At 39.9% G+C, this 17,118-nt stretch overlaps 1 protein-coding gene across 4 annotated transcripts in view; it reads right to left on the bottom strand.

Annotated features, from left to right (window-relative positions):
- Positions 1-8,208: 8,208 nt before the first annotated feature.
- The window catches only part of myh14 (myosin, heavy chain 14, non-muscle), a 30,177-nt gene continuing 21,267 nt past the window's right edge, over positions 8,209-17,118 (bottom strand). For 3 of the 4 annotated variants that reach the window (XM_065957677.1, XM_065957680.1, XM_065957679.1), the window contains 14 exons: positions 16,815-16,967; positions 16,314-16,562; positions 16,107-16,220; positions 15,923-16,021; positions 15,619-15,831; positions 15,360-15,521; positions 14,817-14,945; positions 14,637-14,725; positions 14,418-14,541; positions 14,107-14,315; positions 13,716-13,824; positions 13,060-13,232; positions 12,822-12,845; positions 8,209-11,715 (listed from right to left, as the gene is read on the bottom strand). In XM_065957677.1, the coding sequence (XP_065813749.1) occupies positions 11,526-11,715; positions 12,822-12,845; positions 13,060-13,232; positions 13,716-13,824; positions 14,107-14,315; positions 14,418-14,541; positions 14,637-14,725; positions 14,817-14,945; positions 15,360-15,521; positions 15,619-15,831; positions 15,923-16,021; positions 16,107-16,220; positions 16,314-16,562; positions 16,815-16,967 (2,037 nt within the window). In that variant the 3' untranslated portion in view covers positions 8,209-11,525. The remainder of the gene's footprint in view (positions 11,716-12,821; positions 12,846-13,059; positions 13,233-13,715; positions 13,825-14,106; positions 14,316-14,417; positions 14,542-14,636; positions 14,726-14,816; positions 14,946-15,359; positions 15,522-15,618; positions 15,832-15,922; positions 16,022-16,106; positions 16,221-16,313; positions 16,563-16,814; positions 16,968-17,118) is intronic. The other variant, XM_065957678.1, reaches the window with a different exon arrangement.

Below are 17,118 nucleotides of genomic sequence, written 5' to 3'. Positions count from 1 at the left end.
CATTAAATGAGGCAAAAGATGTAGTTTACTAATTTTTAAAAGACTTGCATTCAACTGAACTCTACTAATCTCTATTTTATAAAACTATAAAACATTACTTTTGTTTATCTGCAAACTAACTATACTTTGAAAACGTGTACTGCTCTTTTCTTCAAAGAAATAGATTTTATTTTAGCAATAATATTTATAATATTGTTGTTGCAAGTCTTTCAAATTTATTTTTTGTTTTACTTTTGGAGAGCTTGTACAACATTTTCTTATGATCATTTTTCTGCATCAAACAGTCAAGTATATTCCTTGTATAGTAAATGGACTTGTACAGAACTCACTGTATGTACACTTTTGACCACTTTTACACTGCATATCACATTCACACTTTCACACGCTGATGACAGAGGATGTTATGGAGAGTGGCCATCAGTATTAACTAATCCCATAGAAGTTAATGTCATTGGGACCAATTTTGAGGGTCAATGCTCCCATATTGAGATTGGAGCTGGGATTGAACCATCAACCTTCAGATTAAAAGACGACTGACTCTACCACTTTCCATCAGCTGCTCTATAAAAACCTACATGGCCATAAACCTGGCTCAGATTCTCAAATTCTTCCCTGGAAACTGAGAGCTGTGAACTCTGTGGATCCGTTTAAAAAGCAGTTAAAGACCCATCTGTTCAGACTTTGTTTGATCTGTTTATATTTGATTTTATGTAACTGTCTGTTTCAATGACTTTTTCTAATCCTTTATTGTGAAGCACTTTGTGAAATCTGCTCCTGAAAGGTGTTAATAAACTTTACTTAATAGGGAACACTAAAGAGGCCATACATAGCAGTTGAATATACCATAGGTTAGAGGTAAAGTTTTGTCCTCCAAGTCTTCCTTAAAACATGGAGGGAAATGGAAGTCATGCCATTTGTAGTCAGGAGATGGCAGGATTTGAAGTGGATGGTAAAATAAATTTAAATGTACAAAGTTCACAAATAAGTGACTTCACTAGTCAGTATGATAAAAAAAACTTTGAACAAAATGTATGTGTATGTCAGAATGTTATTGCTTGTAGATTTGAAAATCAAAGAAGTAGGGCCCGACCGATACTGAATAGTTGGGGCTGATACCGATATCAAAATTAGGGAGAGAAAAAATCAGATACCGATATATTGGCCGATATTTTTCTTAGATCTATTTTCGATCTGTAGAGAAAGATAGATATAGACATAGCCTACACATTTTTGTGTTGAATTCTCAAATGCAGTTATCAAACACTTGTAGAAAAGATATATAACGAAGACAACATGGTCACTCAACTGGAAAGTAACTGTGCGTACGTGTGTCACCGCTTTACACCCTGGAGAGTGATAATGCTTGTTGTAATCGAATACACTCTGCTGGTGAACAAAAACTGCTAGTTAAATGCAATGATACTCACATGAAATGCTATTTGACTGGTGAATAAATCTAGTAATATCAGCGCATATCTGTGATAAAATTAGCTGATACCGATAACATTGGCCGATATTATCGAGCGGCCGATTAATCAGTCGGCCTCAAAAAACTTGTTATAAGTAAACAACTTAAACAACATCATAAGGCTAAATCCTCACTGGGATATTAGGATAGGTTAAAAATTAAAATCATGGAAGTCAAAGCATATATAAAGATGAACATCAAACCTGTTTGATTTTGTATCTCTCTTTGTCTCCTGTCTTTGTGGGAAGGACAGCCTCTCTTCTTCATCCACCTGCTGCTGCCATAGATATGTAAAATTCTGTACTTGGAAGGTGTGCTAATGAATAGCAAAGGTCAATAAAAGACACTAGCAACCATGTTAGCTCTTCCCTCTGAGAATGTGATAATGAGGGCCAGAGTTTAAGCTGATCAATTAAGGCCTCAAATGGTGCGTTTGTGTCTCCCAGTGTTTAACAAGCTGCCTTTAGTGTGAGACACAATAGACACGTGCACACACACACACCTCCACCAGAGGTTGACTTCTCAGATAATTGCCTCTCATCGTGCCGCACTTCCTCTCTCTCTCTATTATCTGTCAAGTTGGCTTTCATTCAAAATGCTGAGAAAAAAGGGGGATTTGTGTATTTACGTGGAGCTTCTGTGTCACTTGACTTAATTCTCTGCAGACAGACACAGCACATACAGAGACGTCCATAAACAAAGACATTTCCACACCTCTGCCTTTGTAGAGCTATAGCTGCCCTTCTCCTCCTCCGTCAGTGTGCGTCCTCAGGATACTTTGAGAAGACACGAAGACAGCAGCAGCAGGAGGGTAGGTAGATATGTTTTTATAAACTCCGTTTTCTATTGAACATGAATAAATATCTAACATGGGCTAACAAAAACGTAAAGGTTTTTGATTGATCAGTCCCTTCTTGTAACAGGCTAAAGAAGTATTCAGATGCTTCTCTTAAAGGTAAATGAACTAAATGTAAACATACAAATTACATGTAAAGTCTTTAATTTGAATGTGAAAATATGTCAAAATAAACACGTGGAAGCAATTAAATTCCCAAAATGCATCAAAATGTTTTGCTAAAGGTTGATGCTTCATAATTATTTTCTGTATAATACAATTTTGCTGTGGTTATTCATGGAGCTAAACACTGCTGGTGATGTTGATTCATCTGCAGAAATGCTTTTATATTTTATAAGTTACAAGCTTCAAGCCACTGTTTTAAAATAAATGCTTTGGAGTAAAAAGTTCTCGTGGCTTAAATAGTTCTTTGCTTATTTAAGCTGAAATGTACTTATTCTGTTGAAAATATTTTCATCTTTATTTTAACTCGTGAAGTAGACTCAGAACTTTGACATTTTATTATAATATCTTTGTATTGTCTGTTGGTGTCAATGTATTTCATTTCTCTTTAGAGGGTTGTTTGGAGTTTGTTAATATAATCAAAATTAATTGTTTTTGGTATTATTTAATCATTTGGTTTAATGCTTGTTAATTGTCATGATTATTTGTGTATGCAGAGAAAAACATTGAATAGGAGATGGTGCATCTCAAAGAGTTTCTAAAAAACAAATTCAAAAGAAGAAAAAAACCTCATCTAAATTACCTTAAGACTGTGTTAACGAACTGTAATTAGATAAAAATAAATAAATAATAAAACATTTTCAACAAAGCTATAATGGCAATGACACAAATGTATAACAAAGTAATAAATGAGGTCAATAGCTTTGAAAGCCATAAAACTTTGTTTTACATCTTAATTTACTCAGTGTCGACCTTGAGTTGCTCATTGCTTCCACCCTCTCTCCTGCAGCCATGCGTCCATCCATCTCCGTGTCTCTGGAGCCTGGGTTGGAGCGAGGGGTCCCATGGGGTCGTGACCTTTACACCTTTGTTACATCAGCAGCAGGTCATATGATGCGGACCCTTCAGAAACCCCGGAAGAACCGACCATCCAAACGGCAGGTCAACCACCGTCGCTTCCTGCACAATATGATTCAGAGGTGTGTTGGAGCGTCAGAGAAACCAAGATGTCTGCCGAAATGAAACAAACACAACATTTTATTTCTAAACTGGACGTCACAGAGGGAGTTATCAGATGATAAGAGGGATAAGACAAAGACAAATAACTTTTTTCCTTACTAATACCAATTCTCTTATCTAGACATAAATATTGGCCCATACAACGCTACAATACTCATTTTAAAAATGCTTTTCAACAGCTGTATACTAATAACCCTGTCTGGGATTGATTACAGTTGTTCTTGTAAAGCCAAACTAAGTAAAAGTTTTCTAACTTGGAAAAAAAAGCTTAGCTGACGTTAGCAGCAACTATGCTTGTAGAGTGAAAGTGCTTAATTCTTTACCAGTTTTTATGGTCTAAACTTTGAATAGTCCTAAAACATGTGATCTGCCAGCTTCGACTTACACTACATCTACTCTAACAAAGCTCTGCTATTGTTTGGTACTCTCACTTCTTCTTCTATATGTAACTTTTTACATGTATAAATCTTTTTCTATCGCCCATTAATAAGTGAACGGTTAACTGATGTGAAAAAGTAGATGTTCACTGTCTATCTGTGTTGCCTGTATAAAAAGTTTCCCCGGGTCGGAAGTGACAGTTTATGCGTGTTCTCAACGTCCTCCTCACTCGGCTCCGCTTACAGAGATCAACAGTACAAACTCATCACACACTCCAGGTCTTCACCTCCACAGCCAGAGGCCGTCTTCTACACACTTCTATCCGCCCTAAGAGCTCTCAAAGACGGACAAACTCATCACACACTCCTGCTCTCAGCCAGTGCCTGCAGAGACTGTCGTTTGTAGGATGGAGAATGAATACAGACACACATACTCCTTCACAGACTTTCACGTGTATGACCACTTACCTCCTCTGTAAACATTATGCTGGTAAATATCCAGTGTGTCGCGGCCGATGATGATGCTCGTTTGTGCAACAGGTTACTGGTGCAGTTCACCTAACGGCCTGCGGTGTCGCTGCAAACACAGTATTTTTGAAAGTTACATACAGCCCCTTTAAAAAAGGAGTTTATTTATGTGTATGAACATGAAAAGTAGTTTCTTGTCATAAAATAATGTATCACTGTGCAGGCTACTGTTTTGGGGAAAACAAGTAACATTTTTAGAGGGTTCATACATTTTCATGTCACTGCTCACTGCTGTTATTCAATATTACATTAAAGGTAGTGTTGGAGGTATTTCCAATCCTTATATTCATATTGGACCAAATCTTCAACATTATATATATATATATATTTCAAGTGAGTATTTTTGGGTATCTGGTCCACTTCTCATCTCCTCAGGGCTTCAGAATAATCTTTCCTGGCTAGTTCTTTACACGATGGATCTTCAGAGCACATTTTTGTGGTGATCAGAGTGAGACACTTGGGTCCCACTGTCTTTGTTTTTTTTTTAAACTACTGTTTTTAAATGTTTCCTCTTTCTCCTCGTCTGTCTCTCTCAACAGAAAGTTTGCAGACATAGAAGCAGCAAACCATAGACTGGCATCTGCTCTTAACTTGAAGGAGGAGGAAACAAACAGGTCTCTGCCATCACAGAAGCCAGAGACCCCTAACCTGTCAGGTATCCCCTTTGAAGATGGTCATCAAGATATGTGCAGTCGTCACCCAGGAGCAGATGACATCAATGAGTCCAGTAGTGCTGTCTCTGGTGGCTCACATCAAACAGAAATCAGTGAAAAGAAGCAGCAAGAAGCGGGACTTCTTTGGAAACGACACACTAAATCACACCCCACCACATGCACTGCTAAGAACAACCAGAGCGAAGGGAGGCAGAGCAAAGAGAGTAGAAACCTTAAACTGCTGGATTTCACTTCTATGAGCTCCCCAAAAGGTATCGACTTCTACAACAGGTCAGATCTAGTCAATACTGAGTGTGATGAATATGAAAGTCAGCCATTAGTGGCCAACAGCTGCCAAGAAGACTCACAGAATATCCAGCAGGACTCCAATTTCATCCAGTTTGGCCAAGATGTGGACATCTCTCCGTCTTACTCCCCAGAACTCTCTCCGTTGTCGCTTGACTCTTGTGACTTCTCAATGCAACTTTTAAAAGATGCGCTAACCCAGAAAAATGCCTCTGATATTTCTGCGAGCCAGTGGACAGATTTTATAGATCTTTTCAGTGTCGGCAGTAAGGACTTAGGAGGCTGCATGGACGTAGAGGCCTATCTTGAAAGTATCTGTGCTTGTCAAGGTGACGATGGGAAGGAAGACGGTGCGGATGGGTTTGGATTGTCGGATCAGTCTGATAGTTTGACGCCAAGGATTTGCACCAACAGATCTGAGGTGGAGGATTTGAATGCTGAGACAGGTGATTATAGATATGAATGTGGATACATTTATCATGGAGATCAAGGACTGACATTAAACCACTCCCAAATTGAAGACATTGCAGAGACACAGTTTCATAATAATAATCCATCCCAAGGTACATTTATCATCCATAACCAGCTCTCTACTTCAATCTGCAACGACTACAATTCCTCAGAGCAGCAGGCGTACCACCATCCTCATGAAGAGAATCCCTGTATGATTGTAAGTTGTGAAAATAGGCAAAACTTTGCATCGTTCGAGGGCGTCGCTCAGTCTTTCTCTGTCTCGCTTCACAATCCTGAGCACCCTCCAATACAAACACCTCCACACGAGGACGACTGGCTGTTCGTCGATATCTTAAAGGACAGGAAGTCAGCCGACGGATGGAAAGTTTAAAGAGTGATGCATGGATGGATTCCGCTGTCAATGTTGAGGGTGAAGGTAAAAGGGTTTGACCCATCTTTTTCTCATTTTAAAGAAGACCAAGAATGAACCATCTTTTAATCCCCAACAGCTCATTGGACTTTTAAAAACAAATAAATGTTCAGATTATTTTTTTCTCTTTTGCTATGGATTATGATGCCTGAATTTTGTCAAAACAGAGCACAGATTTATGCAGAATAATGTAACAATCTGCTTACACCACTCTTTATCTGCTTTCATGTGATAAAATCTGTTGTTCCTTACGAACATTAAACAGGAGACATCTTTAATGATGTGCGGAGCATCTTAAAATGTCTGCTTAGGCTGCTGTTTAAGTGCGATGATAAGACTTAATTTCTGGTGAAATAATTGGATTTACTTTCAGGGAATAAGAGGTTAGGACTGGTGTACCAATCCCAATGCTGCATTGTACTGCATTAATGTAATGTGCAACTTGTTGTTTGGAGGTACTCAGTACATTCAATGTATTTATTCATAATATGATTTTATATTTTGTTAAAGACCAAATCATTTTTTTCCAACTTTGCAGATTTTCTAAAAATGTAAACCTCATCTTGTGATCTGATCTCACATGCCTTCCTGGTTGTTTTCTCGACCTTCATGTTTGAATGTTCTCATTGGAATTCGGGTACAAATTTGTTTTTGACAATCTGAGCCCAGCAGGAGCTTTCATCATTAAAACGGATCAGGCATGTTATAGCACAAATTATCTTAGATTCAGAAAAGGAAATAAGGAAAAGTACTTTGTTGATATCTCATGAAGAAATCTTTTATTCTTCCTTGCATCTTCAAAGTGAATGAAAACATTTGCTTCCTTATCTTGTCTTTAAGCTCTTGTAATTGGCTTTTTTCAGACTCAGTGCTCTTTTTCACTTCACTGATGACATCTCCAACCACTAGTACGACTTTTTTTGGGTAAAAATATTTCACTTGGATTTTATTACTTCCTTAGATTCACTATATTCTTCCTTTTCACACCAAACCTTTTGTGCATGTTTATATGTTTGATATTGTGTAACTCAATGAGTGTTAGTATTAACCAGTGTTGTGATCGCAGTGATATTGTGGCCCAATTAAGAAGTTTTTATGTGACAGTGGTGACTTAAATTCACAATGCCAATAAACCATAAGGAATGATGCAATATTAACAAATATTGTTTTCAAATGTGTGTAGAACGATCAGCGATGGAGTAAAACGATCAGCGATGGAGTAAAACGATCAGTGATGGAGTAAAACAATCAGAGATGGAGTAAGGCTTCAGATTTTTGAGTAAAAATACAGTTACAATGATGCAATTTTAAAATGCAAAAGACCTGCAGAGAGATTACATTTAAGCAAAAGTTATTCATTTTATAAGTTGAGTATTTGTAATGCTGATAATAAGGAGGTTTTTTTTTCAGTAACAGTTTTTATTTAAACTGTTGTGTTTATGCATTCACGTGTAAATGTAATTTTACAGACTTAGCAGGTTGCGGTGAAGCCAAATGTATTAATGGTTTAGGTGATTCATAGTTTAATCTGCATCATATTTTATAAAATTATGATAGTTTTCACACAATATGTTCAAGGTGAGATATTATTGCGAGTTAAAGGCTTAAGTAAGGGGGTTCAGTGGTTTACGCTGTCGCCTCACAGCGAGGAGGTTCCTGCTTCTAATCTCCGGTGGACAGGAGCCTCTCTGTGTGGAGTTTGCATGTTCCCCCTGTGTATGTGTGGGTTCTCTCCGGGTACTCAGGCTTCCTCCCGCAGTCCAAAGAAATGCTTGTTAGGATCATTGGTGACCCTAAAATTGCCGGTAGGTGTGAATGTGTGTGTCTGTGTAATTGCATTTGAACTGTGCTTAAGTATTCTACTTAAAGATGTAGTGACTTCTGATACTCCACTGAAAAAAAAGTGAGGACCAAGTTTGTGCCCTAAAAAGACAAAACACACAGAAACACAAAGATCAAAACCAACGACATATATTGAAGTTAACCCCAGTCAGGTGTTTTATAATAACAGCATCATTAACAAAAAAAAAGGCTAAAACAATCAAACAAATGTTTCCAAAATGTTCAAGTTCCACAGTAGCCATGAAAAAATGCAGAGCGAAAAATAACACCTCAAAGAAGCACCAGCCTCGTCTCTTGCTACACATGAACGGAACTCATCCGTTCTCTCTCCAGCAGTTTCGGTTTCCACATGTCCTCAGATTTTGGTCTTTAAAGACGTGAACACACGTTCGCCACGTTCAGACGCTGATACGAGTATTTGAGATAACATTAGTGTGAACAGTTAAGAGTGACGACACGTGATGTTAGCTCATTTGGCTTAATGCTGTCGGCCTCTTTGAGATAAATCACAAACACAACAAAGCAGACATTATGTGCTGACAATGTTCAGCTGTGTTTATCTCCATCTGTAATGTGTAAAGTGCGGCTTTTACACAATATATTCAAAAATAAAGCGTCAAAATCCTTTGCATATTGCTAAGATCAAAGAATTATACATTCAGAAAATAAAAAATAAAACCCTTTGCTAGGGCGTTAAATATACGTCGTCAGAACTCTTTCTTGACCCGACTGGTTTGATCTTTCTTCTCCCCACACTGACTGGTAATCATGGTGAACTTGATATGGCAAAAAATAAAATAAAGAAGCTTAAAATGTCTGAAAATATGGATAAACATGGAACAGAACGCCTGTACACGCTTATTGGTAAGTCAGTGCAGATGTTTGCTTTGCATTTTTGTTTCATTCCGTTTAAAAACAGAAGGTAGAAGCACGAGTTGTCATGACAACCCTGTTTACCAAAAAACTACCGGAACTGTCAACGGTAAAAACCAACACGATCATTTATCCTCCCCACATGTTTATATCACCAGAATCAAAAAAAAACATTCATAGCAGAAACAATATATTGGATTTCCTTTCAAACAATCTTTAGTTTCTTTAGTTCCAATTAAAATTTAAAGCACCAGTGACATTCTTCCTCATTTAAAGGAACAGTCGTCTATTTTAGGAAAAAAAGGCATCTTTTCTTTTTTCTAAAGTAAGACAAGATGATATGTAATTAACAAAAAGCTACAACCAAAAGACCTTTAGCTTAGCTTAGCACAAAGACAGGAAACAGGGAAGGTGGGCAGCTAGCATGAAACTAATGAAGTTCATCCAGCAGCCTCTCTGAAGCTCACAGTTTACACACATTGTCTTCTTTGTTTAATCTTTCTAAAAAAAATCAAAGACTAAATATGTTAAGTATAAATAAGTGAGGTTAGGAGGTTCTGTAGGTAGACTGGCAGGCTAGCTTGTTTCCGCATTTCAGTCTTTTAGCCAAGCTAAGCTAAGCTAACCAGCGTCCGGTTTAAGCCTCATATTTACTGGTCAAACATGGAGATGAGGTCAGTCTTGGAGTATTTCCCAAAATGTTAAACTGTTCCTTTAAAGCATTGCTTTCTGTGACTATAAAAAAATGACATGAACATTGAAGTTCCTGGACAGCCTCAAAGCTATGACAGGCAAACAGGTGCTGAAGAAGGTCGTAAAAAAAAATAAAAAAATAAAAAGACCATAATATGTTTAACAATAAATGAAAGAAAATGAGTAGGGTGGAGATTTTTCATAGAAAGAAAAAACATTGTCTGTCTCACAGCAGGGTCATCGAGCTGTATGTGGCTGACACCCCCCACCCCCACCATACACCCCCACACGTGTCTTTTAGGGCTGATAGCTAGGGTAAAAAAAGTCTACCATTTGTTCAATCACTGTTTTTTTCTCATAAAAATTAATTCCTCAGTGCCTTAATTGTCTTTTTTTTTTTTTTTTAATTGAACTACTAGTATCTGAAAATGCTTCGAGTCTCATGCTCAGTTTTTCGACTTGTTCACTGGATGAGAGTAGAAAACCTCACCAGCCTCTACTTTTGTCATCTACTTTGTTCTACTGCTACTCTACATTTACTACAAATTTAAGTCCCTTTTTCTCATCCATACGCCCACCGTTTGGTTCAACAAAAAAGCTTTGATGATCAATAATTTACACTCAGTAAAAATGACAATGTACAAGATGCTTGTTAAAATAAAATGTGACGTGTTCATCAATTTGTCCCAATTTGGATAAAAAAAGATGAATTTATAAATTCCCCACAGAGCGTTCCTTTTTTTAATGTATGCTGTGGTTGACAATCTATAAATCTGTACTCTTTCCTAACCAGTCACACCAGTTACACCTGAAACATCCTCTTGCTGTGACACTGACTGAAACCAGTCTGAGCCGTGATGTGACCCAAATCATCAGACTAACATGCCTCTTATAGAAAATGACCTGCGTTCAATAACTTAAGTTCACATTGGATATAAATTATACAAATTTATGAAGCAATAAGTCAAGACTTTAGTTTAAGAAACTATCTAATACTACCTACTGCGGTACCTAACAACAAACGGTTTCTAATCTACAGCAAAAGGATTCTCCCCTTAATACAATGTTAATGCATCTGAACGTCACCCAGGCTGCTTTGTAGATCAATACGTAACAGAACTAAGTGTAGTTACTTTCCAATAAGAGTTTTATTAAATATTGAATACTAATCGCCATTTCTCTTTTGCTAAGTCACCCATTATGTCTGCCAGTCTTCCTATCTGTTTAATCTTCTCTATTTCATGTTTCTCATTGATGTTTTGACACTGTCAAAACTGTTCCATGTATGTATTTGACTACTTACTGTTTGTATCATGTATCTAGATTGTCTTAATTCACCCTTTTTTTTAAAAATCAGGTTGAATATTTAACCCACATCATGGCTTTGTTCAGAAATACCTCCTAATGTAAAAGAAGTCACCATCATAATGTTTTCACTCATCTAATAACTGTACAGCATCGGGAAACAAGTTGAAAACCATTCACTTTCCGACTCGGACTCTGGGAAATGTAGTTTTTAGTTACTCAGAAGTTCATAACATAGACGTAGAAATTCCCAGTTATTTGATTTTTATCTCACAGTTTGTTACAAAATCAAAGTCAGATCCAGTTACCACTTTTTAAAATCAGATTTTTTACATTTGTATCTGTTTATCGCTGAGGTTAAAGCGCCCCGTGTTTGGACCCTTCATGACGTTATAAACTAGTGTTGTTTTGTTCTGTTCTGTTCTGTACTGTGAGTATGTGTGTGTGTGCGTGCGTGTGCGTGTGTGTGTGTGTGTGACGCTCATTCACCTCTGAGTAGTCGAGGCGGTTGTGTGCCTGTGTGTGTGTGTTTGTGTGTGTCACAGAGTCTATGAGTGCGTCACTCTGTGTTGTTGACGCTGTAGGGTGGCGGAGGGTCCAGGCTGTGTTCAGAGGAAGGCGTTGGGGTCCCTGGGAATCCAGAAGAGGGGGTTGGTGATGCAGGGGGCTCCTCTGAGTCAGAATTCTCATATGAGAGGTCGTCAACCAGTGCTCTGCGTCCACGCATTGCCAGGGGCAACGGTGCTCGCCTGGACAGGAGAGAGAAAGAGTGAGATTGTGTTCTGATGTGAACCAGATGTCTTCATAATATTACTCGATTGGCAGAAGTAAAAGATGGTTCTGACTTTGAGCCCAACCTGCCTCTCCTCACTTCTGAGTTTGGAAAATATTTTTTAAGATATCCTGTTAGCCACAAAGATCATATATATATAATATACAAGATCGGATAATACAAGTCCAAGCAGACAAGTGTCCATCCTTGAAGCCTTTTCTTTTGTAAAAATGAAACATGAAACTAAATTAGATTTTCAATTTCAACTTTACTATTATTGTAATGGTCTGTTTGAGTCTAAATAAATGAAGGAGCTAATGTCAGATTTCAAAAGCCAGGAAAGTGGTAAACTTGCTCATTTGATTTTGATAAAATAATTTTTTAATAACAAACTTATGGTTGTTGATTCAGTTCCGGTTTTCAGCGAATCAACATCACAACTAAATGTTCCAATGCCATTTGTTGGTTTAGCAGTAACATCGTAAAGTTTATTTTATAAACCCTCGCTGGAAGTTTATAACGAAGCTTACTACTGAATCATCTAAGTGAAACAGGTAATGCTGGGGCTGTGTCTGACACAGACAGAGCAAAAATCTGTGAGCCTAAATCCTCGGGGAAGACGTTTGGGTGTGGATCGTTCAACAGAACCTTTTTTCGATGAGACAAAACCACCAAGGTAATTCTGTTTCCATCGGGAGGGTGAGAATAACGAGGGACTTCAGACTACTGTAGAGCGTGCAGAGCAGATAACATCATTACATTCCAAATTTTTTCTGAGCATCATATTTCTTTTTTGATCTCATATTGTAACATATTTCACATTTGATCTTCTTTGATTGTTAATGGTTTATTTTTAAGCGTTTCTTCTTCCCTTTGTCACGATGCTTCTGATGTCTTGTGTGAAGCACTTTGAATCGCCTCGTTGCTGAACTTTGCTACAGAAATAAACTTGCCTTGTCCAATGCAAAAAATAAACAAAAAAAACCACACATGTACTTAGTGAACTGTGGATGTGAAGTGAGCCTCCACCTTTAAGCACAAACACCCAGATATAATGAAAAGAAGACACACACAGTGACCTACTTATCTGGCCTCCACTCTGGGACGCTGAGTGTTGGTGTGACGGAGACAGGTGGACAGTTTGTCAGTGTTAGATGGACACAAACAGAAAAAACAAAAGGCAAAGTAAAAACAAATGATATCAAGTTAATGGGGGGTTAAAAAACAAAACAACAACAAATGATGATGAATAAATCCAACACACACACAAAAACCAAACATACACTAAAACACACACACACACACACAAACATGTGGTTACCTGAGCTGGCTGCGGAGAGACGTGATCTCTCGCGTCATGGTCTGACTGCTGTCCGTAAACTCCTCCAGCTCCCTCTGCAGCTTTCTCTTCTGAGCATTGGAGCGAGAGTTCTCCTCCTCGACCTCCTCCAGCTGCCTCTTCAGCTGCTTCAGGCGGACCATCGACTTATCCAGCTGGTGGAGGAGGAGGAGGAGGAGGAGGAGGATGAGGAAAAGGGAAGAGGGGGAGTAAAAGGAGAAGGAAAGGAGGTTATTGCAGAGGTCATCGTAAGGAGAAAGAGGGGAAGAAGAAGAATGTGAAGGGGAGCGATGTATAAAAACGGAGATTAGTAGGAGGACTGATAGGGATCAGGAGTCAGATTAAACCTGGGAGATTATCAGCGATGATGTTTTTGGAGGACAGTCAGTGTCTCCTCTGTGGTTGAGGGATTTGTTTTTTTTTTTTTTTCTGTGGGATTAGGATTAGGCTGGATTGAGCCAGATAAATCACTCATTTTAGGATGATTTTTTCAACACTCTTATGGCCATGGACACACAATTACAGCACCAGTTTGGCTGCACTGACTGCCATTATATCTTCATGTATTGCATTGTAACAGGCGATTTTTGCCTGTGTGCCTTCTGTGTGAGTCATGTAGAAGTAGTCAAGTGTTGTACCTGTTCTCTGTACTGGTCTGCATGTCTCCTCTCGTCTTCCGCCTGCATCATCACCTCCTTCAGTTTCTTCTCCGTCTTCCGCACCATTTTGTTTGCCATGGCTCGTTCCCTGAAAGGAAGTAATGATCATTATAAGCTGCCTGTTGCACCAAACAACTGAACACATATTTCATGAGATTCAACTTGAAACAAGAGCTTGAAAATCGGGGTGGGGGGGGGGGGAGCATCCTTCACTAGATCGTTCACATGTATTTATAAAATCCTAATTGGTCCATGTGTACTTCCCCTCAACATGTTTTTATTTTATCTGTGTACTGCTTTCAACAATGCTTTAAGGGCTTTCTTTAAAGGGCATTTCTATCGAACATATCTGCATGTGTGTTTGTCTCACTGTCTCTCTTGCTCCAGCTGCTCCTCCATCGACTCTATCTTGGCCTCCAGGGCGGCAACGCTGAGCCTGTTTTTCCCCCTGACTGCTCCCTCCATCTCCCCAAGTCGGGCCTTCAGCTCCTTGTTCTGCCTCTCCAGCTGCTCCCGTGCCGACTCTGCCTTCTGGGCCAGAGTCCTCTCCCCCTGCAGCTGCACCGTCAGAGTCTCCACCTGCGGGAGCACGAGGGAGCAGATGTTATGACATTACGCTTACAAGGGTTTTCTGTATGTGTGTCTGTGTGTAAGCGTTGAGTGCAGGTAAAGCCACTGTACCTGTAGGGCAGTCTTCCTCTGTCTCTCTGCCACAAGTTCAGCGTTACTCTGCTCCTCCTCTAGCTCCTCCTCCAGCTGACTGACTCGTGCGTCTAACCTCCTCTTCTCTTCAAACATTGCCGTCCTGAACAAACACACATTGTAAGAATGACAAACAAGTCCATATTCTAACCAGGCCCGCTAATTAAAATAACACATCTGGACTAAAGTGATACTAACTTTCCAGAGCTGCTGTTGACCATCTCATCAGCCATCTCGTCTCTTTCCTGCTGAGCCTGTCTCCTCTGCCTCTCTGACACAGCGAGTTCCTACACACAATGCATGTAAGATGGGTTAAGAGTTTAAAAACTATTTCAGAGCTGTATATGTTTCTGCTGGTTTTCACTGAATTACACCCACCTCAGTGTACTGCAGGACTTCTGCTTCCAGTGTCTGGATCTTCTTTTCGCTGTCTTTCGACTGGGCGATCACCTCTTCCCGAGACAACTTGAGCTCATCAAGCTCACGCAGAGCTTCTTTCATTTGACCCTGTGACAATGAGAGATTGTATTTAAATGCAGGCCAGTGAAAAGTATTGAAAATGAATATGTGTTTACTCTTGCAGCCTGGGTTCCAGCATTATGTCATGTAAGTGAAGGTTCTCAGTCATCCAGGTAATTGTTCAGAAGAGGAAAACCCTTTCAGATGCAAGGCAAAACATCTTCAAGAACCTCAACCAAGTATAGCTGAATTTAGGATTAAACTTCAAAATGGTCTTTTGTCTTCTTAACTGTTGTTCATCCCTTCTGTGTGTTTCAGATTTGCTAAGTCGTAAACAGGATTTAACTGATTAATCAAAATGAAAATTAGAGAGAGTAGGAAGACTTGTGTCAACTTGATGTCCTAGGTGGAAAAAAGTAAAACAATAAATGTATTTAATTGGAATTTGTTTTGTTTTTTTACCTGCAGCCTCCTTAGCTGCTTCACAGCCTCTTCTTTGCCGCGGGTGGTTGTCTCCACCTGGGCCTCAGTGTCCTGCAGTTCTGCTTCCAGCTGTTTCTTGGAAGACACGGCCTGAGACCGCTGACTCCTCTCCTCCTCCAGCTGGATCTCCAACTCCCTAACCTAGTAGAGAAAATAAGGACAATAATGATTGATCTGAGGACTGGAACAGCCACGACACTGTCTGCGATTTTTCCTCCCTACTTCCTCTCTCTCCTACCTGTTTGCTGAGAGCCCTCCTCTTCTCCTCTCCCTTCTCCTCGCTGTTGCCTATCTCCCTCTCAAACTGAGCCTTGAGCGCCTGCAGGGTGACCTCCAGCCTCAGCCTCGAGTTCTCCGCCTCTGACAGCTCCTCCTCCAGCTCCTGCGTCTGAACCCGCAGGCTCTGAACCTCCGTGTCTAAAGTCCTCCTGGCCCGCTCCAGCTCGTGGACCTAGCACATGAGCAGAGAAGATGTGGTGACTCACTTAGGACTGAGACAGAGAAATATTAAAAAAAAGGAGTCCAATGAGATAATTACTTACGTTTTTGCCGACATCGTCCTGCTGGTTCACAAGCTGTTCCATTTCAAAACGGAGCTGCTTGTTAGACCTCTCAAGCTCTTCCCTCTGGTCCTGGGCCTCCTACACAAACAGAAACAGGAAAACATCTATCTTCACAATATCAGATACACCAACACTCTAATTTGTCTGCTCTCATTGAGTTTACCTGAAGGGCTCGGGAAAGGGACAAATATCTTGTGTCCTTCTCTCGGCTGTCGGCCTCTGCTCTGTCCTTCTCCTCTGACAGCCGAGCGCTCACTGCCTTCTCCTCCGCCAGACACTGAGGGAGTGGAGGAAAAGTTCAAAATAAAGGAAAGACATTTCAAGCATTTTTTTCAACCTTTACAGAAAAGATAAATAATGAAGTTCTGACCTGGTCAAACTTCTTCTGCCTCTTCTCCAGGGCCATACAGTTCTGCCTCTCTCTCTGCAGTGCAAGCGTCATGTCCTCTATCTCCTCCCTCAGTCGCTCCCTCTGTCTCTCCACTCTCTCCTTCTCCTCCTCCTTCTGCTTCTCCCTCGCCATGGTGCCGTCTAGCTCTCGCTGGAGTTTCCTGCGCGTCTCCTCTCCGGATTCCACCGCGGTGTTCACCTCCTCTGACTGCTTACGGAGCTCTGCAAGCTGAGGGGTTCAAAAGCGTCAAACATGTTTTTTCAATTATCTCTCTTTGGGTATATGAAAACTGAAATGAGATATTTACCTGCATCTGCTTTTTTTAAACTTAGTTACATATTTTGAATTGTGTGTGGTGCGTCATTTTAACATTTTACTGCTGAACCATGATCTGGAGAACAATTAATGTATTTATTGACATCTTTTTCAAAGTAAGAACTTGGAGAGATAAATGAAAGCCTTTGTGTGCCTTTGATTTACCTGTTGTGTGTGAGTCTGAATCTGCCGGGTCAACTCTTTATTCCTCTCCTCCTCCTCCTCGAGTCTCTCCATCAGACCGTTCTTCTCCTCCTCCAGCGCTCGTACCCGAGAGCCCAGAGCCATCTTTTGACGAGTTTCATCCTGCAGCTGTTCCTGAGGGACAAGAAAACATAAGAGTGTCAACAAAAGCCCCGTCGTCGTCTGTGCTATGTGGGTGTATACGAGTGAAGGCTGGAGGAAAACCTTGTATTTTAATCAGATATTCATTTTCTTCAGAATGCTTCAGAAATGACTTTTGATGATG

Source organism: Labrus bergylta, chromosome 8 (assembly GCF_963930695.1).
Source record: "Labrus bergylta chromosome 8, fLabBer1.1, whole genome shotgun sequence".
NCBI classification, from domain to species: Eukaryota; Metazoa; Chordata; class Actinopteri; order Labriformes; family Labridae; genus Labrus; species Labrus bergylta.
Note: the sequence above shows the minus strand (reverse complement) of the source record. Positions and strands in the feature narration are given on the sequence as shown.